Here is a 27727-nt window from a genome sequence, read left to right as displayed (position 1 = left end):
ATCAGGTTCGGTTATCATACCCGAAACATATTATGTAAAACCATCTATATGACAGTTCGAAAGTTTAAGCTTAGTATATAACATTTTAAAGTTGGTGGACTTAGGGGGTTTCTCATACAAACGAGAAATCAGTGGTGTATGTATCGGTTTGAAGTGATCCAATTCAATTTTATGCACCTTCAATGTTCATAATGTTCATACCAAGTAAGAATGGGATTGTTTATAGGTTATGCTCTACATTAAAGGAGAGAAGGGAAGAGAGAGGGGGCACTTCCTAAGTTCTTAGTTGAAGCTAATTATGACTTTCCAGTATCCAATCATGCAGTGTGTGACAAGCACAACGATATACTTGTTGCTCAATGGATGTCGAACGAATTTCCCGTAAAATACTTTAGACAGTGGCGGGATTCGAATCCCCCAACCTTCAGCTCGAAAAACCAATGCACTTACTATCTGCGCTTTTGCCAGATTTATCAGCTATTGCCAGATTTTACAGTTGATCACTACTTAAAATATTTTTTGCAGCTACTACAAAAAGGGTTATGATGCATGTCGATTGTGTATTCATTCAATGAAATAAAATTTATTTGCACACAAACTTTCAAATGGGTTTATTGGACAATTCTTATCACGGACCTTGTTACTTGAATTGGATTATTGGCCATGTACAATCCGGATTTATGTGTTATATAATCTAACGGGTATTTCAATAGGGACGCTACAAAAGTAGACCGATAGGAACAGCGAACGACGCCATATTTTTTCCCACTCTTTTGACATTTCTCATCAGTAAGTTGCCAGTTGCCATTTCACAATGGAAAGATATACGATCCAACAACGAGTCGAGATTATTTAAGTTTACTACCGGAATGGCCTCAACTTGAGGAGCGCTACGTCCAATTTATGGCCGTCATAATTGTCCTGTCAGATCAACAATTGAGCGTCTAGTGAAAAAAATTGAAACCATAGCCACAGTCAGGGTTGCCAATAATATTTTTCAAAAAACTGGAAGATGGCTCTTAAAAAAACTGGAAAAAACTGGATCTTAAAAAATTGTTTTATTTTAGGAAGTTCGGCTTTGATTTATCTGAAATAATTTTTTTACCTACTCCAGTGCTTTAGAAATAGAACTTACTTCTTGTAGTATTTAAAGGTAGTTTATAAAATAACAAAATAAATTATTTATAAACCATTCGAGCAGATCAAAATAACGTTTCCCACCACACGAACAGTGCTGTAAAACAATATTTGAGGATCTTTTCTTCTAGAAATAGTGGTTGTATTTGGATAAAACTTGAAAAATTAATTACTCGACAATGTGATTAATTGAGTGGCTTGGGGACACGGTGTCTGATTCAAGATCACTACATCGAACCTAACCTCATATTCTATTCTTTTCCTTCTAACTCGAATTGTGATATTTCTGTAGGATTTTTTTTGACCATCTTCGTTGCTATCTTTTTCGCACTCACGAAGGATGCGGTATAAAAAAGGCGACCTGCAAATGACGGTAGGAACAGAATTTAAAACTATAGAGAACTAGAGCAGAGGGTCCAAAGCCCATAAGGAGGGCGGTTGTAATAGCTGTTATTCATGGCTGTTACGTAAAGATGACTCTCCGCCGTCGCGATTGAAGTTCGATACAGAGTACGCGCGATTGATAACGGAACATGTTACCGGGAATATTGGTTTCAGAGGAGTTCTCTCGTTTACCTTCTCATGTTACCAAAAAAATAAAACTCTCCTCCGTCACGATTAATTATTTTCTATAAAGCGTAAACGTGATACATCATACATCATACATGGAACATTTTTCCAGGACGATTGTTGCTAAAGGAGTTCTCTCTGCTTCTCAAGTTTCCAAAAATAACTCTCCCCCTTTAAGATTGAAGTTCGATATACAGGGTTTTCCAACTTTAAATTCCGTAAGTAAATTGAAATAAAACACAATTAGAATTCGAATTTCGATGAAACTTTTATTTCAAATTAAAGTTTGGTTCATGCCATTATGTGTGAAATACAACATCATTCAAATGTCCACCTAGGGCTTTCTCGCACACCTTGATCCGGAACAGGTAATTTTCGATGACTTTTCGGCACATATGGGGCGGTATCTCGGTAATAACTTCACGAATGTTGTCTTTCAAATGTTCAAGAGTTTGTGGAGAGTTGGCATGGACACGGTCTTTCGCATAACCCCACAAAAAAAAGTCTAGCGGGTTCAAATCGCATCTGGACGGCCAATAGGCATCACCAAAACGCGAAATTATGCGTCCCTCAAATTTCGTTCGCAATATGGCCATGTTCGGTCGTGTTGTGTGGCACGTGGCGCCGTCCTGCTGAAACCACATGTCATCCGTATCCATATCTTCAATTTGTGACAAAAAAAAATCGGTTAACATGCGGCCATAGCGCTCATCATTCACAGTTACCGTCTCGCCGTCCTCATTTTCAATAAAAAAAACGGCCCGATGACTCCACCAGACCATAATGCGCACCAAACAGTGACTTTTGGCGGATGCAATGGCCTCTCAACAATCACGTGTGGATTTTCTGAGCCCCATATACGGAAATTTTGGGTGTTCACATAGCCACCGAGCTCGAAATGTGCCTCATCGCTGAAGAAAATTTGATGCGGAAATTCAGCATTTTGCTGCTGTTGTTCGTTCACCCAATCAACGTGTGCCCGACGCATTCCATGGTTACCACGCTCTAATTTTTGTACCAGTTGGACTTTATATGGATGTAGGTGCAAGTCCAAATGCAAAATTCGCCACAATGATGTGTTTGACAAGCCCAATTGCTGAGCACGCCATGGAATCGAAACATTCGGGTCATCCTCCACACTGGCAGCAACAGCAACAATATTTTCGACCGAACGCACATTACGATGATGCACAGGTTTCACAATATCCGCTACGGATCCAGTTTGTTCGAATTTACGCACTACATTAGCGATTGTGTGCTCTGTAGTCCTTCCATGACGATCCGTCCGTAATGCTCGAAAAACATTTGCCGGTTTTTCATCATTTTTATAGTATAATTTAACAAAATTAACACGTTGTGCGATGCTAAAACGATCCATATTGTAAAATGGCAGACATTCAACTAACGATATGACGCTTTGGTTGACAGCTATGTCAAACGGTTGTCAGCGCAGGGCTGTATACTTTCGGAAGCCCGAAATGGAAAACCCTGTAGATGAATAACGAAATATATTCCCGGTCCGATTGGTTTTAGAGTTCTTCCAGTTATCTTCTCAGGTTTTCCAATGATTACTCTCCGCAGTCGCGAATGGAGTTTCATGGAGTGTATTCGCTATGAATGACATTTTGTATATCGCCGGAACGATTTATTTTAGAATTCTCTCAGATACCTTCTCAAGTGTTTAACAGTTAACAACTCACCGTCGCGATTGGTTTTCTATTGAAAAAGATGCGATAAATAATAGAATATTTAGCCGGTCCAATTAACTGTGCAGGTTGTCCTTTTCAAGTTATCTGAAGATAATCTTTGCCGCAAAATGGGACACATGAGACTTTCGGATTTTTATTTCGTCAAATGGTCGATTGATGTAAACGGATGTAAACGGAAGCAAAACTGTTTGGGTTCCATATTCATATCGATTAAAGTCAATGGAGAACATTATTCCTATGATTTTCTGCACTTTAGAATGATTTGGAGTACCTATAACACCTGATGTTTGTATAAACTCAACTCAGCATAGCACGCAGGCTCTATGAACCAATTAGGGTAAGATTTCTTGTTATGAACATTACACCAGTCGTTGTTGAAATGGTAGATCAATTGGTCTGGATTTCAGAATGTTTTGGAGAACCTAGAATATATAATATTTAAATAAACTCAAAGACAATGTAGCACGTTGCTGCTTGGGAAGTCACCACATGCACCGCGCGCTAACCGTGTTGAATTCGGAAGTGCAGGCAGGAGAAAAATAACACCGAGAGTGTTTAAGAAAAGAAAGATGGATCCAAAGTAAATACATCTTGGATCGATCGAACGAAAAATGTCAAAAAACAAAATTAGCCAAGGAATAGAAAAGGTGAGGGAGGGATAATATTTATGCATTATGAATTTATTTCACATAAAATTGGTGAAACTGAAGCACACATATAACAAACTGTATAAAACTGGACAATATTTTAAAAAACTGGAAGATTTAAAGGTTTAACTGTTTGACTGGATCGAGCAAAAAAACTGGAAGAATCCAGTTTAAACTGGAACATTGGCAACGCTGGGCAAAAATGTTCTCATGCCAGTGAGACAAAGAAGTGCTCGGAGTGTCGAGAATATTGCTGCCGCTAGCGCATCAATTGAAGAAGACCCAAATCAGTCTCTCTCACGTCGTTCTCAAGCGTTGGACATCACTGTGACGTCGTAGTGACGAGTTTCGCGAAAAGATCTTGGCCTACATCCTCACAAGATCAAATTGGCGCAAGCATTGAAGCCGCTTGACCACCAGAAGCGTTGTATGTTCGTGAATTGGGCTGAGCAACAACTTGAAAATGATCCAGATTTTCATCGAAAACTCATCTTCAGCAATGAGGCTCATTTCTGACTGAATGGCTTCGTCAATAAGCAAAATATGCGTTATTGGTCAGGCAGCAATCCACACGTACTCCATGAGTCACCATTGCATCCCGAAAAAATTACGGTTTGATGCGGTTTATGGTCCGGCGGAGTCATTGACCCGTACTTCTTCCGTGATGATCAGTGTTTGCCAAATGATCCATTCACTTAAAAAATCGCTTTCGTTCGTTCAAATATGATCATACACAAATCATTTCCCCCAGCGACATTCTTTTGTTATTACATGCTGCAAATCACGACACAGAAGAGAACGAGACAATTCTGCATCGGATCGCACTTCATGATACACCGACACGCAAGCAAAACCATCATATACGCTTTCGGTGCAGAAGGTTTATTTTCTTCTTTGCATCTAACATATGCATATCGACCTCTCCATGCATTATGAAACAGCAGGATCGTACGGACTACGCAAAGCGAATGATTCATATTCATCTAATATAGCAGATCCTGATTTTTAAGTCTCAGAGAGTGCAAACTATATGATTATTTAGCTCAATAGAGGCTAAGGGAATGGGTAGACAGGGAATGGGTCCATTTTTAACGCCGCTATCCCTTGAAATATGTATATTCATATAGACCGCATAGTTTTACTAGCAACACCGCTCTCTTTTCTCATTCGTTGCTCTCCGCAAATGTTGACCGAATGATGACGTAATTTTTTTGTATCATTTATTGCTTTGCACTTGTCTGTGCAGTGGGTTTCGCTTTAGTAGAGCCCCCATATATCGGGGTTCAAACTTGTATGCAGGCTTCGAAAATGATTTGCGTTGTTTGATACAGCTCGAATATGCAAACAACAGTCTCCGTTCCTCGCTTGGTTTAATCATTTAGTGTAACACAAGTGATTACTATCATTCATACATGTATCTGAATGATCCTCTCATATTTGGTTATATGTTCGTGAGAGGTTACTTGCATGACACATTGTGTATCATTCGATTTTGATCGAAATCCAAACACTGGTGATGATCAAGACTGGCACGTTACTGTAAATGGGAATCACTACCGCTCAATGATAACCGAATATTTTTGGCCCGAATTGGATGATATGGACTTGGACAATATGTAGTTTCAACAGGACGGCGCCACAAGCCACATAGGGAATTTAACAATCAATTTATTGAAAACCATGTTTGGTGAGCGTGTTATCTCACGAAATGGTCCAGTCAATTGGCCGCCTCGGTCGCCTATGGTCTATGCCAACAAACCAGCGACGATTGATGAACTTCGTACGAATATCGAACGTGAAATTGCAGCAGTATCGGCTGATTTATGCTTGAAAACCGTCGAAAATTGGGTTCAGCTTCTGGACTTTTGCGAACGTGCCCGTGGTAGCCATGCAAAAGAAATCGAGTTCCATACATAATGGCCTCAAATGTACTTTCACATTAATAAAGAATTTCATTGATATCCAAAACCGTTTTTATTTTATTTAAAAAAAAACTTTTGTAGCGCTCTTAATGAAAAACCCGATAGATCCGTAAGAATCGTGGTGTGAATACAACGAAGCCGCAGACATACCGATCGGGATTTGGTCTGCATGTATACCCTTCCATATCTCGTGTTTGCAGGAATAGAAAATGAACAGCTCTCCTTGCTTGGATACGTCGATTCTGTCAATGTAAACCATACGAGAAGAGGGACAGTTATCGCTTTAAATTCGTCAAAGTTAGTAACGTCGAGGGAAGCCTGAACAGCCAACTGCTTGCACTGCGAGTACAAAACAAACTTGCACTGCACTTGCACTGCGAGTACAAAACAAATCTCTCATGTTTTATTTCCGGTCGGAGGGATGAGCACTTGGTGAGCTACTTGATCTTTGTCCACCTTTCTTTTCACTTGCGTTCAGCAACTGATAGTGCGGGTGTTCTGTCCATGCCAGTCGAAGCACGGTCCAATGCTGTCATTTACGACGCATGAAGACAAAGCCTGAGACTCACTACCAGCTATAGCCGGGTTCTCCGGTCCCCTGTCAACTACATCACCTTCATTTCTGCTGGGCACCAGACCCTTCCAGGTGCTTCATGGGTGTTCCATCGGGTCTCGTCACAGCCAATAGTCTGATTTCTCCAAACAACCCCCACGACATCAACAGTCAGCGAGGCCCAAAAGAAAACAGATCAACATACCAGTACACAACAGTACAATGTTAATGGACTGTGTAACCTTGGAGAGCTGGAGATCCTAGACCGGAAGCCCAACGCTGGGAAGAGAGCGCTGCACTGTTGGTCTGAGGACAAGAAGATTAAGAAATGGACAACCTCTGGGTGAAGCACGATTTCGCAGCGAAAAGGAAACACAATATTGTGATACCCACCCCTAAAGTCGGCTAGAACAGCTATTTCGTAAAAGAGTTTCGTCTAATATCCTTGATCTCCTGTACATCCAATACCCTGGAGAGGATGGCGAACCGACGGCTCATCACCTACTTGACCGAAAACAGGAAGTTGGATTGACGGCAATTTACCTGCCGACCGTGAATGGCCACAAACACGTATTTCGAAAGAAGTCGCAAGTCAACAGTTTTTTTTACAGAAAGTGAGAAAGCGGAAGAGCAAAACGGCGAAAGAGAGAAAGAGAGGAAGAGAGGAAGTAAAAAAGAGAGAAAGAGAGGAAGAGAGGAAGAATAGAAGAGAGGAAGGGAAAAAACAAATATTTGCCGTGTCCTAGATACAACCCCTTACTGAAACCCTAAAGATTCCACAACTCATGGAGATGGAAGTCTTGGCTCTGGAGAAGGCATACAACCGAACCTGGATTCCACAAATTCTAAAGACACTGGGAGAATAGAGAATAGACAGCAAGGTTAAACAGTCTGTTTCGGATACTACCGAAGGGTGGTCACATGGTGGTCTGCAGTTGTCAACGCCAAGGTTGCAATTCGGGAATCAAAATTTACAACGACCGTATTCCCTGTCGTAGAATGTTCAGAATCCAGGTAGAACTCTATCACTGATTTACAACAATGCACTGCGGACTATTTCTGGCCTGCTACCATCAACACCAGCAACATCGGTACAACACCCGTTTGAGCCCTTCGTGGACATGGCGATAGTCTCCAAAACTGTGAGCTTCCTCGTCAAAAAACAAGGGGAGATGAGGAGACACACCTGACTGTCTTAACAAACGAAATCTTGCAACAGGTGTCACACTCCAACCTCTCACTGGCAGCTAAACAGCTTTGGATTGCCACCGCAACATATCACACTACTTCAATTGGGGATCCTTTCACCCCCTTTGCGATCTGTACGGGGTCCGCAATTCGATCGAACTCATCATTATGGTTTGCCCGAAATATGAGAACCACCAAAACTTTTACGGAATCAGCTGGAGCATTCGTGACGCCCTTGGCAATGATCTTTCAAGAATCGTTACACTGCTCTTTAAAAAAAGACGGACTGATTCGTATTTGAAAATTTAGACAAAAAATTGTGATCCAAATCAATGAACCTTGTTTCCTCCCTTTCGCTACAAGGAAACAAGAGTAGTCGACATCGAACGGAGCGGACTCCCCACCAGCAGCTTGGGGTCATTGTTTACTGTATTATTGTTAAATTTTTATCCGCATCTGCATGTAAAATCAATTAATATTAGTAATAAGTTCATTGAGATCACACCTTGCGGCACTGCTTAGGCCATTTTTGGCGAGACTAACCAGTCCAGGAGTTAGTTACATGTTTACGCCCCCTCCGTTCCTCTTTATCTTCGTCATCACACCACGCATGCCGTCGTGGCCTGCAGCCGACGATTCAAGCGATCATGTCGGGTTACCCAATTATCATTAATTATCAAAATAGCAGTAAATACAGTACTTCGTTGTATTCCTGACCGTTCATTCGTATTCATTTAAAAGCTATCGGCTTTTTTATCAAGCTATCTTGAACGACTATCTGAGATGCAGCTAACAAGCATTATGATAGTTTTGGAGAGTTTTCTTCGCATGGAACAAAATACAAACTTCAACATGCCGTAGCTTGGACGAACGCACGCCGGATAGATTTTTTGAACTGATTGAGAACTAAGGATGATCTACGAATTGTGAACTTGTTGTAGATCATGCGGAATTGATTACTTCATTTTGTTTTATTTTTCCAAACGAGTAATACAGGGTCTTTTAGATTAAACGCTCACGCAAAAAAATCGGATAGTTCCTTATAAATTTTTTTTAGCTCCGTCGATTGTAACATTTCTCGTCGTCTATTGCTTCCTATGGGGGTACGTGAAGGACCGTTGCTATGTTAATAAGCCACAAAATTTGTAGGAACTTAAAGACGAAATAACTCAAATTTTAAACAACATCGAAGTTGTAATGTTAGAGTTGGGCATGAATAATTTTGATCACGTGTTTAAAACGTCCTAAAAAAATAAATAAAATGTCCTAAAATTTTCGTTTTTAAAAATAAAAATCGGTTCACTTTTGTAGAAGTTACTAAAATTTGTTGCGTGAGCGTTTAATCTGAAAGACCCTGTAGTTTCCCATCTGGTTTCATACTTATGAAACGCTGTCATTTTTGTTTTTTTACCGTTTCGCGTCTGAAAGAAATAAAAAAGTTCCTATAACCTCAAAAAACGAATATACAGAGATGGGCGCAAACAAATCCACTCCCACTCGAAATCAAAGTGTTCCAATATTAAAAGCTTTTTCAAACTATTCGGTATTCCAGTCAAAGCTACGTAAAAGTAGGTAGTTTTAGTGGATCATTTTGTCATTTCAGCATCGTTGATTTATTTTTTAGAAAAGATGAATCGAGGTTATGCTTAATTAGCACTATCTCTTGGGAAAACATACATCAAATTTCAGCGTTCTTTTTTTTTGTATTTGGCATTATTTTGAAACGAGGAAGTCAAGTTATTTTCTTCAGTACGACAAAGCACCAGCTCACGCTTCAGCAGTTGTGGTCGCAAAATTAACTCTTTGTGGTCGTTTGTCTGCTCTCAGCCACCATACCTTTTTTACCGTTCTGGTCGTTTGTCTGCTCTCAGCCACCACAGCAAGAAACCATGCTAATCATATATTTTACCCAACCAAGTATCAGTTAATGCTTTTCCTAAACGAAGCTTGATGTCTAATGAACCTGTTCACGAATCATTACGGTGTTCCTAAGAGTAATAGATAACGGTACTCAGTATCAAACAAAGTTGTCGACCACACAAGATAACGCACAGTGCGTTGAATGCATAAGAATGTGGGACAAAAAATTATAACAGCAGAATTTAGCCATTGTAACACTTTGGTGTGATGGAAAAGATTGTTCATAAATATCAGAACTACTGTTTGCATAAATGTCTCATGTTGTTTGAATAATCGTATAAATATCTCAAGCGACAAAATCTTTGTTCATCTAAAGTGAAAAGTTCTGATCGTTTCGGATACGTTGAAATCAATATTTGAGTTTGAATTATGTTGAAGTAGTTGTTTTTAAAGTGAGAATAATTGTTTGCATAAGTGTCTTATGTCATCTGAATAATCAGTAAATTTTTTTTTTGTTAAAATTGAAAAGTGCTGATATTTTCCGGATACACATTACTGGCATTAATTATACATTTATTGCATTAATGGCAAAAGTGTCTCATGTTCAACGGATAATAAAAATAAAATTATGTATTGATTATACTTCATATGATTTACTCTTGGAGACTATTTCGAAAGATTTCGCACGAAGACGAATTAAATAATATATTTTTTATACAAAAACATCACATTGAAATACATTGTTGAGTAAATACATACATATAGTTCATAAAATAAATAAACAAATGTTTATTTTTCATAATCTTGCATGTATTACTGCTTTTTCAAGGAAAAAAAATTCCGACCAGTATGATACCCATGCCCAAATTTAATACGACCGCAAAGGGTTAACGGAAATAGGTTTCCAACTCATTTCACATCCCCCTTTTTCTCTAGACATGGCACCCTCGGACTACTATTTGTTTCCCAATTAGAAGAGATAGCTGGCGGAAATTTTTTTATGCAAACAAGTGGTTGCAGTAACGGATAGATGTTGTATTTGGGAAAATCCTATTATTCGGAAGCGATCAACTAAATTGCGCTAAAGTAAACGTAACATATCCATGAAAAAGCAAGGCATATGTCTAATGTCTATTATCTTTCTAAAAGAAGTCTCCGTCGGCTGCAATCAATCTGAGTCAGTGCTTGACACTACACTAATCGGTGATTTTCTGGGCTTTGGTTAGTACAGCTATCCGTGCCTCCAGTGATTTTTGCTCTATTGCCTCTACTCTCAAAATGCGAACCTCGTAATATTATTTAAAGTTCATTGAATGGAGAGAATCCCGTAAATTTGAACTTTATCCACCTCCCACATGCGATAAGTAAATGATCACCGCAGATTACACAATGAAGTACTAAAAATGAGGTTTTCAGATTTTCAGATATTTCCCTTGCTATAGCGATGAACAATATAATGGTATAATTATGATATTGCTCAATTTTTGAGAATACGTCATGAACACCTTTTAGACTTCATATATGTTTTTGATAAATGTCCGATTAATATACGATATATCCAACTCCAGTTTTTCAAATGAATAATGAACAACACCGTTATTCATAACATGTATGACAACAGAATCGCCCGGATCCGTTCGTTTTTGTCGGCAATTTTCTTTCCATGAGTCATATTTCCCAACCAAAATCACACCGAGTTATTATCTACTTCCTAAAAAAAACCACCGCTGTATCTCGGGATATTCTCATTTTCATTCTCAAGTCGCTACTAAAGTGGTTGTTGCCAACGGATAGCGACAGCGCACCGCCTTGCACGTTACAACCTTACGTGGAATGATAATCAAAAACGATCGAAAATTGTGATAATCGTACTCGTATTACCGCGCTGCTCAATAAATATCATTTGATAAGATAAGCTTTGCTGTGGTTGCGACAAGGAAGATAAAAGCACTTGTTCCCAATGGGGAAACAAAACACGACGAAAAGATAACTTATACCAAACGAATAACCTGCCGTTAATACGTAAATTACAAACCGAAAAAAACTTCGCAAATTAGGAAAAAAATGTTAGTGACAATAGATAGAAGAAAGGGGCAAAATCCTCCGACTGTCCTCGATAGTAGGGTAACCTCAATGATGGTGAGCAGTTTTAGTGTGATGTGGTCAAATGAACCTACCTCATCCTCCCGTTTCCTGAGATCAGATTGCACCTCCTCCAATTCCTCGGCGGCCTCCGTTGCGGACATGTAGTACCCATCCTTGAGCATCTTCAAACCGAACAGAGCGAACAGTGCTGTTGAGATATAGTACGTGTAGACACGTGGGATAATGGTGGCAGCCATTCCGAAGACGGCCGACAACACCGTCATCAGGGCCAACGCAGCGATCGCACCGCTAAACACGGTGAGACGGGGATGCCGCATGGCCATTATGGCGGCGATAAAGAACGTCTTATCGCCCAACTCCGAGACAATAATCACCGAGAAGGAGGCGATGAATGCGTGCACGAAGCCCACATCCGAGGAGAAAGCCCCTCCCGATTTGTTCTCGTTGGGACCGGGGCTGCTCCCGTCCTCTAGTTTCTGAAGAAAAAGAAATGATAAAAGTATCGTTAATAATATTAAAAAATGTAAACACATGTAAAGTAATATACTGCAAGGTGTGACACATTGTGATTTCGGTGATAGCATCGCTTCAGGTACCCAATCATAAATAAAGATTTTCGTAAGAACAAACCATTATTGCGAATCATTTCATGACGATTGGGTAACCTTCGTGAAGTGTATTATTAGCAAATTCACATTCATAAACAGAATTTGGAGGCAAAGAAGCAACGTTCGAAACAGATGCAATCCAGATTCATTCTCTTTAACCCTTTGCGGTCGTATTAAATGTGAACATGGGTATCTTACTGGTCGTAATTATTTTTACTTGAAAAAGCAGTGATATATAACTTTGTGAGATTATGAAAGACGAACATGATTATTTTTTTTTGTAAACTTCACATAAGTATGTACGAAACATGTGTTTCAATGGGTTACTTTCATATATAGAATATGTGTAAAAATTTGTTTTCGTCTGATATCATTCGAAACAGTCCCTAAAATGCAGCCCTGGGTTTCGCATATATCACCAAAAAAAATAGTTTGGTGTCATCCGTCTTTAATCTTTCTGTTTGAACATACAGAACAACTTCAGCCTTTCCTCAAGCATGGGTAACAACTTTTGTTTATACTGATTACTGTTATTTATCATTCATAGAAGTACCGTTTTAATTCGTGAACTAGTTCACTAGACATTAAAATTCGTGTATAAAAAGTTTGAACTGATTGTTGCGTAAAGCATAAGATTAGTATAGTTCTTTGCTGTGGTGGCTGAGGCCAGACAAACGACCAGAACGGCGAAAAAGGTATGGTGGCTGAGACCCCAAAGAGTTCATTTGTCTTCTCGAGAATCTCTCCTATTCGGAAATATACGTACTGGCGATTTTTTTTTTCCAAAATATATATTTTTATCAAGGCTCATATGGCGTTAGCCTCACGGGGCCGGGAGTTCAATACTTTGACAATTTTTCTTATTATCTATGTTAGTAATATGTAACCGATTACTCGCGGTTGGCTCGAGGTTAGTATTACAAGTGTTTTCGTATTTCGGATGTTGCTGTCTCCAATGCTCTGTACGTGTGCCCGACACGGGATACTTCCTATTGGGATGCAGCTGACCCTTAATCAGCAACGCTCCCCTAGTCTGTACCTCATATCTAGCGTGGTGCGTCTTTCTCGACTCGAGGAATCCAGGATAGAATGGTCACTAACCGGCGCAATCATCAGTTCATGTAGAGTTGTCATGAGCGGTACAACCTTTGGCTCTTGTTGAATGATCAGTGGACTGCACAACCTTTGGCCCGTGTATCTATAAAGAGTGTGTGTATGTATTGCCGCGACTAAGTAAAAGTTTATTGATCGGATAGGAGGGATATAAAACGGGGACACAACGAAGGAAACATCATTAAACGTTGACATCGGCGTTTCTGAGGAACAGGTATAGATGAAGCAGAAGATCAGGATCACGGCTACCTAAGATATCCCGGACGGGGATCTCCGATTGTCTGCCTTGTGCTCTCAGTGCTCTAGAGATCTGAGAGCGAGCAGTATGGAACCGGATACACGACCAGACAACATGCTCGATGTCGTGGTAGCCATCGCCACAATCACAAAGATTGTTTGCTGCGAGCCCAATGCGATAGAGATGCGCGTTTAGGTTGTAGTGATTGGACATAAGCCGAGATATCACGCGAATGAAATCACGACCTACATTCAATCCCTTGAACCATGCACTCGTCGAGACCTTAGGGATAATCGTGTGTAACCAACGACCGAACTCATCACCACTCCACATGCGCTGCCAACTTACGAGCGTGTACTGACGAGGAATGTGGAAAAATTCATTATAAGCAATTTGCCTTTCAAAAAGTGTGCCTTCTGAAGCGCCCACCTTAGCTAGCGAGTCCGCTTTCTCATTCCCCGGAATCGAACAATGAGAGAGAACCCATGCTAAGGTAATCTTGAATAATTTTTCGACCAAAACACTCAATAGTTGTCTTATTCTAGTTAGGAAATAAGATGAGCGTTTATCAACCTTCATTGAGCGGATTGCCTCTATTGAGCTGAGACTGTCTGAAAAAATAAAATAGTGGTCGATGGGCAATGTTTCAATGATCCCCAGTGCGTAGTATATCGCACCCAGTTCACCGACATACACGGAACAAGGATCTTTGAGTTTGAAAGAGGCACTGGAATTTTCATTGAAGATGCCGAAGCCAGTGGACCCGTTTATGAATGAACCGTCAGTAAAGAACATTTTATCAGATCTAACTTTCCCATATTCTGCCCAAAATATCGGCGGAATATAATCGGAGCGTAGATGATCTGGGATTCCATGGATTTTTTGTCGCATGGACAGATCAAAAATGACAGAGGAATTGCAAAAGTATGGGAAGCAAACTTAGTTGGAGATGCCTGGTGAAGGGTGCACGTCGTGGGTAACGTACTCATGGTATAAAGACATAAAACTTGACTGAGGAATCAGTTGGAGTAGATTTTCGAAGTTATCAATCACCAATGGATTCATGATCTTGCAACGGATGAGAAATCTGTAGGATAATTCTGTGAACCGAAGAGTAAGCGGGGGTACTCCTGCCAAAACTTCGAGACTCATCGTATGTGTCGAATGCAAACACCCCATAGCTATACGCAGGCAACGATATTGTATTCTCTCCAGCTTGAGAATAAGAATCCTGGCAGCTGATCGGAAGCAAAAACTGCCATATTCTAACACTGATAATATCGTTGTTTTGTATAACTGAATGAGGTCTCCTGGATGGGCACCCCACCATGTTCCGGTTATTGTTTGGAGAAAATTGATTCTTTGCTGGCATTTCTGTTTCAAATACGCAATGTGTATTCCCCAGGTACATTTAGAGTCAAAATATACTCCAAGGTATTTGAAAAACATCGAGTGCTTGATCGTTTTGCCGGATATGTGAAGCTGGAATTGGGCGGGTTCGTGCTTCCTAGAAAAAACGACCATTTCAGTTTTCTCCGTAGAGAATTCGATACCCAGCTTGAGGGCCCACGTGAACAGATTGTTCAGGGTATCTTGCAACGACTTTTGCAGAACGACGGGATTAGTACCCGTGATGGAAATAACTCCATCGTCTGCAAGTTGTCTCAGCGTGCAGTCTCTAGTTAGACAATCATCTATATCATTGACGTAAAAACTGTACAAGAGGGGGCTTAGGCAGGAGCCTTGTGGTAGGCCCATAAAACTGTATCGAGAAGATTTCAAGCTGCCATGAGTGAAAAACATGTGCTTTTCTGACAGTAAATTGTACAGGAAATTATTCAGAATTGGTGAAAGTCCACGATTATGAAGTTTCTCTGAGAGAATTTCCATGGAAACTGAATCAAATGCCCCTTTGATATCGAGGAAAACGGAAGCCATTTGTTCTTTACGAGCAAATGCGATTTGGATTTCAGAAGATAGCAGCGCCAGACAATCGTTCGTCCCTTTACCTCGGCGGAAGCCAAACTGCGTATTTGACGGCAAATTGTTCGCTTCAACCCACTTGTCCAAACGAAGTAGAATCATTTTCTCTAACAATTTACGAATACAGGATAACATTGCAATCGGCCTATACGAGTTGTGATCGCAAGCCGGCTTGTTGGGTTTTCGTATGGCTATCACTCTCACTTGCCTCCAGTCATGTGGGACAATATTCAGCTCCAGAAACTTGTTGCACAAGTTCAGCAAACGCTGTTTCGCCAAGTCGGGAAGATTCTTCAACAAGTTGAATTTAAACTTGTCCGACCCCGGAGCTGAATTGTTACATGAGAGGAGGGCAATTGAGAATTCTACCATCGAAAAATTCTCATAGTCGCATTGGAGCGGAATGTCGCGTACGACGCTTTGTGCAGGAACGGAATCGGGACAAACCTTTCTTGCAAATTTGAAAATCCAACGGTCAGAGTATTCCTCACTTTCATTTGTATGGTTCCAGCCACGCATTCTCCTAGCCGTATTCAAAAGAGTGCTCATAGCGGTCTCCCTTGACAAACCATTGACGAAGATTCGCCAATATCCACACTTTTTTGCTTTAATCAGACCTTTTTGGCTTCTAGAGCTTGGTACTTTCGAAACCATTCCACTAGTCCAGTTTTCCGGAATTTTTTGAAAGCGGATGATTTTTCAAGGTAGACTCCTTGTCCCATCAAAGTGATGGAGGACGACGTCGGAAAGTGGTAGCAGGTACTGGCGATGTTTACTTTGATCCGATCCTATATATCCAGATACTTAATTTGCAAACTCCTTCATTTCGCGGACTCTAATTCGGCCAACTTCCGATAATTCCCTTTTGAATGGATGAACGTTACTTCTTTCGCTCTTTCGTGTCGGTCCCAGTGAATCGATAGTGGACTTTTCTAAATATCATTTTGTAACTTTGTTGTTGTCGTTCCCAATGCCGACACTTTCCGAACGAAAAGTCTACTGTCGGTCCAGTGAAATCGATGCAAAAAAGACGGAAAATTCAGTGTCAGTCCCCAGGGATCGACGCGAGGCTTAACGTGTTAATAATCGATATCTCGCATACTCTTGTACATACTCAGCTCTGTCTTACTCGTTTGAATAGTGAGAAGTATTTAGTATAGATCAACGTTAGAATATTTTTTTATGAACCGTTTCTACAATTTTGATGAATAATAATATCTTCTATATCTCAGAATAAACCCGAATTTATCCATCTCATCAGTATAATCTGAACTACTCCCATATGGGATTTTTTGTTTAATCTTCTTATCCTTCCCATTCTCGTGTAATTTTATACACGGGACATGAAGTTTGATATAATTATTCAAACAGAAACTGGTCAGTAGCGTCGGTCAGAAGCATAATTTTCATATGAAACATTTGATGAGTTTCAAGAAATTTGCCGAAAGCAGAAAATGATTCAGGTTTTCTTTAGACGGATATCAAAATTATGGAAAAAGAACTAGATAATAATTTAAAAATTATTAATTTCATTTTTTCCTTATTTGAATCTTAAATGTTCTTTCATTCAAAGTATGTCAAAGTATATAAAAACAAAATATCAATGGCTTTTTCCGATGCAACTATAGTCCTGATTCGGGTCTTGTCCACCAATTGCGAATGTTTGAATTACAAAAACCAGCTCTGCAATGTTGGAAAAACATTACAGTTATTATTTTATATTCAAAATATCAACAAATCAATATCATACATAATCAATCATAATGATCGTTTTGGGCCAGTGGCCTCCATTGCCAAAAAAATTCTAGTCATTTAGGACAATCGAAATTAGACTTTTCGCCAGGTTTCAATCGGTCTACAGGAGCTACATTTTATTAGTCCTCAATTACATCCCAAAGCGCATTTATCGAATCCAAATAAACAAATTTACGTCCTCTGAATACGTCAGGATTTCGTTCTAAAAATGCCACCAAGCGGGTAAATTAGTGTTTGATTATATTTTCTTTCATAAAAAGCAAGACAAGACTCAAAATGTTAGCAAAAAAGCTAAATAGATCCGAAATTAAACTTACTCCATTCCGCGTGACTAGCTTTCACCATCTAAAACACAAGTGACAAATATACTTGTTTTTCCCCGTGACGTGACAGTATCGTGGTATTCATAATAACACCGAGTTCATCAAAGTTGTCATGACGGATGAACTCTTCCGGATTCTACACACACGGTGGCAGCCGTAATAACGTTGTATACAATTCACTTCGTTTTCACCGTGAAGTGACGTTCGTGATCAGGCCCATTATATCTATGAAAGTCACTTCCTCTTTCAATTCGATCACACAAATATCGAGGCAGTGAACCGTTAACTTCTTTAAAAATGAACACCATAGTTAGAAAAAAAAATCTTTGCATCACAGCAGAGCCATCGCAGAGCGTCCAGCATCAAATATGAGGAAGTGAACCTGTTACATTGTAAAATCAAACGCATTATGTTATTTTGCAAGCGCTGTAATCTCGATATTTGTGTTTCATTTGCTAAAGATAAAATGGGAGAGCAGAAATCTAGAGATGATTGATTTGTATAGCTGAGTTTCAGTGCAAATAGTTAAATCGTTTCTCAGTCGACACAAAATTCCATACTTCTTGGCATTTATCTTGACGACATTGTCAATGTGAGAATTGTACTTAAGATTGTCATCAATAATCACGTCAGGATATTTAATCTCCCGAATCCCCTATCAATGGTCTCATCACAATAGAGACGTTCTCATTTATTCGACTTCGCGAGATTACAATATATTTATGTTCAATTTCAATTGCTTATACTTCAACCATCTACTCAGAGAACGCAAATCCCCATTCAAGTGTAAATTCTTCACTCAAAATGAATATCCTTTGATAGAGTCAAATTGAATACTCGTCATCGGATATGAACAACGAGGGAAACGGAACGAATGGTTTGCCGACGAGTGCCGAGCGCGTCTGAACGAGAAGGATGCAGCACGCGCAGGCAACCATACAGACTGAAGGGAAGGCAGCAAACACATTTATTTCGGGAAAAACGGGCAGCCTGGAAGATAAAGAGTGTGATGAGATGGAGCTGCTTTATCGTTCTCGAGAATCGCGGGAGTTCTTGAAGAAACCAAACGCTTCGCACAAAGGCTTTGTGCAGCAGGCCAAAATTTGCAGAAACAAGGAAGGAGGCATCGAACAAACGCGAGGTGATCGAAAGGTGGCGGCAGCACTACGATGAACACCTGAACAGCGCACAGACAGGAGATCAAGACGGCGTTGATGGTGGTTACACCGGTGCAGTGAACAACGACGACGAGTTAAGGGGGTATTCTAGTGTAGAGACACGAATTTCGAACGTTTTTTCAAGCTCCGTAAAAATAAAACAAAAAATATATATACTATCCATCATATCATTATTTGTTCAGCCATCTTTTAACAATAAAACAAAAATTGAACAGAGAAAAATTATTTATAACTAGAATAGTTAAAAGCTGATGAAGAGAGGGGGTTCAAAAAAAAGATGTGACGTACACGATTCCAGTCCTTCTGGTTATCTGCAACAAAAAAATCGAACAGATTCTGAATCAGTAAAGATGCCGCTATCAAATGAACCTCGGACGAGTCAAAAACATATTTTTTGACAAAATGGCGGCCGTTTGAAAAACAAAATGCGGTTCAAAACGTTTTTCTTGCGTTTCCCGATTTTTTTAAAATAGTAAAACTTTAAAAATATCTTTTATATAGGTTCATGCTATAGAGAGATGCCTGCAGATTGTATCCATATAAATTCGATATAAATTGAAACATCATGTACGCCAGCTTGACAGCTTGAAAAAACTAGTTTCGAGAAAAACGCATTTGAAGTTCATTGTTATGGCCGTACCAGGTTAGATACTGCATCACTAAAATGTCTCTAACTCGGTAAATAACAGGATTTTCGATAAGTCATTTCTAGAGTATATTCTTGAATGCCTAAACCACAGAATTATGAAAGGAAAAAAAAGATTTTTTTCAAATTTCTAGAAGAATTCATTCGACGGTAGCGGACTTGTACGCGTACTTTTTATTCTAAGTGGCATTAGAGTGACCATGAAAGAACGGGGTTTTTGCTATAACCTCAGTATTTCAAATTCTACATCAAAATTGTCTTGGGATGACTTTTAGAGCTTATCTAGACCAATCTTTTGCTATGTAGAACTTGTCAATATCTTAATTGTATATCTTAATTCTACTCCAAGTTATTGATGATTTTTCATCCAAAAACTCATGATTTCAATTTTAGTTTACTCAAATACGATAAAATAACATAAATTTGAAAGCTATCATTATGTAGAATATGCTTTTCTCAAATACCACAAATAAAGATGATATATGTTCACCCCAGAAATAACGACAAACGATTGAAGAGAGCTTATTTTTGGAGAAGCAATATCAATAACTTTGAGTAGAGTTTAGATATTGACAAATTATACATCGCAAAATGTTTCTCTTGGTAAACTTTAAAAGTCTTTGTCCTACAAAATTGCTAAATTGCTTAATTAAGGCTACAACATCGTCAAAATATGTTTACCTCTACCTCTTAGTAAACTCTAAAAGTCTTCTGGAGACAGTTTGCATGTAAAGTTTGAAATATAAAAGTTAGAGAAAAAAAAAGTTTTTTCATGGTGACACCCTAATGCAACTTAGAAAAAAAACGCTTTGTTGGTCATTTTAAGAGATAGTAAGAGAACTTTATTCTACAATGTTGCTGACAATAACTGTGGTTACAACATTGTCGAAATATATTTACCTCTATCTATAAAGATAAGTAAGTTGATTTTTATATTTCGTCCAAAATTTTGGTCGCCATATTTTTAACCCTTTCGCTACGATCGTCGTCTTTAGACGACATCAGGGTGATACTGCACATCGATCACACTAGCACGATATGCATACTTTTCGGTGCAGTGCTCCGTTCAGCGGTAACACTCCGACGGAGCACATTGTCGTAGAGAAAGGGTTGACAACATGAAAATGGGCGTTATATCATATATAACAACTTTGTCGAAGACAGATTTTGTCTAAAGAATAACTGTCGAGCTCTAGATGATAATTTCCACTTAACCTCCCTATACTCGCGTATAGGTCTGACAGACCGAGCATTAATGAGGTGGCTGAATTAAATAACTATTAAAACTGAATGAAGTTAAAGAAAAATTATTTTCTTGAGTTTTTTCACTCAATTATGTCTTTTTCTTCGAACAAATACCAATAACGCCTAAAAATACACAATAATAAAATCACATAGACGCGCATAGTCCAAAATACACAAATTTTCGCGCGAGTATAGAAGTGTTAAATGTGCTTCCTGCGCTTCCTAGGCATTTCAAGTTATTATTACAAAGTATCCGAAATATGAAGCTGTCCGAATTGTCTACTCTCGCACGGTATCACAGACTGTGCGTGTCTCTGTAATTTTTCTATTGTGTATTTTTAGGCGTTGTTTGTATTTATTTAAAATTATATAATTAAATGAAAAAGAAAATGTTTTATTTTTTCATGTAGCGATAGGCAAAGAAAAACAGTGAAAAATAATTTCAACAAGACAGTTGTAGTGTTTTTAAAAACTAGCTTCTTTGTATTGAAGAGTGTGTGTGTGTGTGTGTGTATCACTGTTCAATATACCTGGTGTTCTATTTATGTTGGTTCATGCATACATGATACATGAGAGAGAGACACGTTCAGTCTGGAGGAGTCACTTCAATATGCAGCGAAGTCCATTTGACGGTGAAGAATGAAATAAGCACGGAGCGTCGTCGTCGAACAATTAGCATCGAGAGGGCCCGAATGTCTGTTGATTCATGTTGACAGAGAAACTCTGGAAGAAGCAAAAACTCATTTCCAGTTGAACGCGAAGGCCGATGGCCTCATAGTCCCCTGGCTATTCTCAGTTGAATCTGACTTTGCCGAGCCCTGAGGAGGGTTAATTAAAAGAACATAGGTTATACTAATAAATATTCAATGATAAATTATTATAAAATTAAAATAATTATCAGTTACTCAATAATTGATAAGTAGTTCTTCATTTTCTCATTGATCAATATGGTTGTTCTTTTTGAATAACATGTCATTTATGAACATACAAAGCATTTATTTTCCATAAAAATACACCCAAGATAAATATAATATTCCTCAATTATAAGAACAAGAAGGTGTAAGAACTATCTATCGGAAATATTGGTCCCTGTTATGTAAATTGAATTGAACGGTCGATTCGATAGTTATCTATCACACCGAGCAAATTGTCGTATTTTGTACACCAGGTACATCAAGGGTGCAACAAGCAAACCAAACAGCTCACAAAATTATGCCGACGGCTCTCACCCGACTGTATCTATAACAGTTAAATAGAACTGAAGGGCTGTCCACACACCACGTGGACATAAAAAGCATGATTTTAGATTTCCTCTCCAGCTCCGTGGACAAGCATGAACATTTTCATACCCCTACCCTCCTTTGTCCACGTGAACATTTTTCCTTTTTTAATTAAATTAATCAAGGAAATAACTGAATTGCGCCTAAATTCCATTTAAGTTTATTCTATTTCAAATTTTACTAGATGTACCCTGCTGTACCAGCTTTGCTGTGGCTCATTGTTGTTGTACGGTAGAAAATGGGTTGCAAAACAAAGCACATGTTCCATTTAATTTTGAAATACTGAGTAAACATTTTTCTTGTTTTTCCATTATTAGCGAAGATATGCAGGCTATCTAGTTTGCCATCACGGTAACTTGTAATGTACAGTTGACCAGGTGAGGAACAATCCGTATCTGAATATAAACTACGCAACTTCAAAGATTGATCTTGAGCTTTACTAATTGTGATTGCAAACGCCAATCGAATAAAAATAAATGGATTTAAAATCATTTTCAAATACAGGATTTTTTCAACACTTGCAATAAAATGTGTTAACATGTCAGCAATCCCAAATGAAATCGTCCTAAAAATGCAGATTTTCAAAACTTGTATTTTTGATTCCAATGAAAGTGTGTATTCCGTTTGGGTTGGAGGAAATATGATTTTCCACAGTAATTGGGGATTTTTTGACTCTAGCGTAAAATTTGAAAAGGGCATATCGATTTGAATAAGAGAAATCTTTGATAATTTATATCTCAAAAACTATGAATCGTACCGAAATAATGTCTTAGAAATAGTTATAGAGTATTGATGGTTGAATATGAAAAAAATGTACACTGAGAAAAAAATTAGAACTCTTTTTTTTATTTACAAAATAAAAATTCAATTTGCAATATCCAAAATACATATTTTTGAATTTTTTTGAATTTTTTCATATATAATAGAAGTCATGTAGAAAATTAAAAAATGGGCCCAAGATGGTAAAACTATTTTTGACGAAATTTGTGGAACATCGAATTTTTAGGAATTTTCGAAACTTCGAATTTTATTACGTTAGCAATCATTTTTAGCCACAAATTATGAATCCTGATGTGATTTAAAACAAAAAAGGTCATTATCAATCTCCTTCTAAATGTAGCCATTCTCGAGATATTTAAAAAATATATTTGTAATTTATTGTCTTTTTAATAATAAATAGGCCCTTTAAATGTTTGTCGTATTATACCATCATGTTCATGAGATTTTATGAATTCGCTTATTATTTTCAACAACTTTCCCAAATACATCGTTATGGAAAAGACATATGGTTAGGAGTTACGTTACGAAACATTCGAGGACATGTGGGTTAATACAAAACGTAGCGAAACTAAAAAAATCTTTTTTTATCTTGATACAGGGTTTTCCATTTCGGGCTTCCGAAAGTATACAGCCCTGCGCTGACAACCGTTTGACATAGCTGTCAACCAAAGCGTCATATCGTTAGTTGAATGTCTTACAATATGTTTTACAATATGGATCGTTTTAGCATCGCACAACGTGTTAATTTTGTTAAATTATACTATAAAAATGATGAAAAACCGGCAAATGTTTTTCGAGCATTACGGACGGATTTTCGCCACCATAAGCCTTTTATTGTCAAGCTAACCGTTTTGAATATGACACGTGTGGATAGTTATGAGGAGCAATATTACGACTTCAGGCAATGTAACTTCGTTGATTTGAACGCTAAAATTTCGTCGATTGATTGGAGCGAGATTCTCACAGTGGGCACAATAGATGAAGCTGTTAGCCGGTTTCATCGAAAGCTGGATGGAATCATTCATGGGAACGTACCTTTGCGCAAAAGGTTTGTTCAACCGAAGGGTAAACAACCGTGATGGAACAGAGATTTGGGGAATCTTCGAAATCGACTTAGGAAGGCACGAAAGCGGTATTTCCAACTGAGAGGCGATGATCAAAAGACTGTTGTGCGGGAATTAGAGCGCCAATTCAACTCTTTGAACCAAGCATGCTTTAGATCTTACATAAGCCGTGTGCAGAGTGACGTCAGGACCAAACCACAACAGCTTTGGAGACACATCAAACTACATTTATCGTCCAATGGAATTCCTTAGAATGTTTTCTACAAAGGCAGTACATCGTCATCATCAGTTGACTCAGCTAACTTATTCTCGTCCTTCTTTCGAAGTGTGTTAAGTAATAACTCACCACCTTTGTCTGAACGGTACTTGAGTAATCTGCAGTCATATGACCTGAACTTGCGGCTTATTTCATTCACCGAAGAGGACGTCTACAAGAAGCTGAGCCGTCTCGAAGCCTCGAAGGGAGCCGGACCGGATAAGATGCAACCTTCTTTCATCAAGGCATGCAGCTCCTCGTTGGCTTTGCCGTCTACTTTGCTTTTCAACCGTTCGCTGAGAGAAGGGCAGTTTCCCGCATTATGGAAAACTGCATCAATAATCCCTATTCATAAATCAGGTGACGTCCACGATGTGCAAAATTACAGAGGAATATCGATTCTGAGCTGCATGCCGAAAGTTTTTGAAAGTATGCTGCTGGATCTCATATACCCATCTGTCCGCCACATCATCGCAAACGAACAACATGGGTTTGTCAAAAAACGGTCTACTACATCAAATCTCATGAGCTACGTTTCTCTGCTGATTGACAAAATTGAGAAAAGGCAGCAGGTTGACGCCATTTACGTGGACTTTTCGAAAGCGTTCGACCGCGTTCCTCACGCCCTTGCTGTGGAAAAACTGAAGCGATACGGGTTTCCACTTTGGCTAACCAATTGGATTAATTCGTATCTGACTGATCGTAGTGCACACGTACGGATTGGCTCGTCAGTTTCATCGCCCTTTTCTGTCACCTCTGGCGTGCCGCAGGGCAGTCACTTGGGTCCTCTGCTCTTCGTACTCTTTATTCACGATATTTGCGCTGTTCTCAAATCGCCTAAGTTGATGTATGCAGACGATCTGAAATTGTTTCGTGTAGTAACATCAAGTATGGACTGCTGTGCTCTTCAAATGGATGTAGATACTCTGCTGGGATGGTGCTCAATAAATGGCATGGAGGTGAATATTAGGAAATGTCATGCGATAACATTTTCGCGACTTTGCTCACCAATCACATTTGAATATACGATGGGGTCGACCGAAGTGGAAAGAGTTGCAGCCGTCAAAGACCTGGGTATCGTGCTCGACAACAAGCTAAAATTTACGCAGCATATTGCAACGGTCACCGCTAAGGCTTTCACCGTTCTTGGGTTCATTAGACGCCACACTCAGGCATTTATAGATGTATATTGCCTCAAAGCATTGTATGTGTCGCTCGTACGCAGTATATTGGAATACGGTGTTACTGTTTGGGCCCCATACCACGCTGTTCACATCGCTCGTCTGGAACGTGTGCAGAAAAGTTTTATCCGATATGCTCTTCGTCATCTCCCCTGGCGCAACGACCAACATCTGACCACATATGAAGAACGCTGCGCACTGATTCATTTACCGACACTGCAGAAACGACGAGAATTTCTCCAGAGACTGCTGATTTTCGACCTTCTTAACAACAATCTTGACTGTGCTGAAGTTTTGGGCAAGCTTCGAATCAACGCTCCAGGTAGAACAACCAAACAATTTGTTTTCTTCCGGCAAGCAGCACATCGTACTCTATACGGACAGAATAATCCCTTGGATGTTTGTTGCCAATGGTTCAATGAAGTGTATCATTTGTTTGAATTCGATATGTCCAGAAATGTGTTTGTTATAAGGATTCAATAATTGAATTTTAGTCTGTCCGACAATTTCTTGGCGAAGACTGAATAAATAAATAAATAAAATAACGATTCCGATTTTGGTCCTCATGGACGGCCTACAGAGCACACAATCGCTAATGTAGTGCGTAAATTCGAACAAACTGGATCCGTAGCGGATATTGTGAAACCTGTGCATCATCGTAATGTGCGTTCGGCCGAAAATATTGCTGCTGTTGCTGCCAGTGTGGAGGATGACCCGAATGTTTCGATTCCACGGCGTGCTCAGCAATTGGGCTTGTCAAACACATCATTGTGGCGAATTTTGCATTTGGACTTGCACCTACATCCACATAAAGTCCAACTGGTACAAAAATTAGAGCGTGGTGACCATGGAATGCGTCGGGTATACGTCGATTAGGTGAACGAACAACAGCAGCAAAATGCTGAATTTTCGCATCAAATTTTCTTCAGCGATGAGGCACATTTCGAGCTCGGTGGCTATGTGAACACCCAAAATTTCCGTATATGGGGCTTAGAAAATCCACACGTGATTGTTGAGAGGCCATTGCATCCGCCAAAAGTCACTGTTTGGTGCGCATTATGGTCTGGTGGAGCCATCGGGCCGTATTTCTTTGAAAATGAGGACGGCGAGACGGTAACTGTGAATGGTAAGCGCTATGGCCGCATATTAACCGATTTTTTTTGCCACAAATTGAAGATATGGATACGGATGACACGTGGTTTCAGCAGGACGGCGACACGTTGTTACAGACTCCAGCAAATGGAAAGACTTGTTTGTTAGTATGTCTATATTCTTCGGAGGTTGGAACTTAATAGTGAAAATTATGCTGTCAACCAGCTTGATTATTCATGGGCTTCTAGGATGATCGTCTAATGTGGTTTCTATGGAACATCTCCCCCTTAAAAGAGATCGTACGGTGCAAGCCATGCTGGAAGCCTTCGGTTACGAACGGGTTGATTGGAGCACTGTGGTTCAATGACTTCAACAACGGCTTCAGAGACTGGAACTTCTTCTTGATCCAATGTGGGTCGGTAGGAGGTGGTACTTCAGGTGGTTGTTGATCTGAGGGTGGCATCTCGGGCAATACTTCAGGTGGTTGTTGGGCTTTTTCCAAATCAGGATCGGCAGTTTCATTGGGGCATGGGGTACACAAATCTTGCATACCAAATTCCTCAAGCAGCATAGTCCATGACAAACTTGTCTCAGTAGCATCACTAGAGGATTCCAGATGACGCTGTCGTTGCTGATTCGTATGAGAACGGATAAGACGACCGGATTCTAGGAGGACAGCATACATGACGGAACCTTTCTTCTCGATCACCTTGCCAGGAACCCAGGAGACTTGATTGCGATGATGAACCTCTGCATACACCAAATCATTAGTGCAGAACTCTCTCTTGACGGTGCCATGGTGTCGATTGAACTGGTTATTTTGCTTACTGTTTACAGCTGGTGTCGGTGTCTTCCGGGGTTTGAGCAGATCCAGAGTAGTAGTGATGGGTCTACCAAGGAAAAGCTCTGCAGGAGACTTATGATCAGGAGCACTTCGATTGGGCGTGGATCGATAAACGGAAAGGAAAGTTCGAAGATGTCGGAAAGTTGCTGGATTTCCTCCCTCTCGTAACTTCTTGAGTCCTCTCTTGAGTGTGTCTACAAAGCGCTCAGCCTGTCCATTAGACTGTGGATGGTAGGGCGCAATCGTTAAGTGGGTGATTCCAGCTTCTTCACAGAATTGCTTGAATCTGGCGCTAACAAATTGCGATCCATTATCCGAGACGAGAGTTTTGGGATTGCCGTATCTTGCAAATATCTCGTCTAGCATCTCCAGTGTTTTTGTTGTACTTGTGCTTCGAGTGCGATAGATTTCTGGCCATTTTGAATATGCGTCGATTACCAGAAAGTAGT

General features: G+C 39.5%; 1 protein-coding gene across 1 annotated transcript in view; it reads right to left on the bottom strand.

Annotated features, from left to right (window-relative positions):
* LOC129769061 (transmembrane protein 165) overlaps positions 1–27727 on the bottom strand; it is a 37518-nt gene that overhangs the window by 6666 nt on the left and 3125 nt on the right. The window contains exon 2 of the mRNA XM_055771072.1: positions 11764–12168. Within this exon, the coding sequence (XP_055627047.1) occupies positions 11764–12168 (405 nt within the window). The remainder of the gene's footprint in view (positions 1–11763; positions 12169–27727) is intronic.

This window comes from Toxorhynchites rutilus, chromosome 2 (genome assembly GCF_029784135.1).
Source record: "Toxorhynchites rutilus septentrionalis strain SRP chromosome 2, ASM2978413v1, whole genome shotgun sequence".
NCBI lineage: Eukaryota > Metazoa > Arthropoda > Insecta > Diptera > Culicidae > Toxorhynchites > Toxorhynchites rutilus.
The sequence above is the reverse complement of the archived record's forward strand: the minus strand, read 5'-3'. Positions and strand labels throughout refer to the sequence as shown.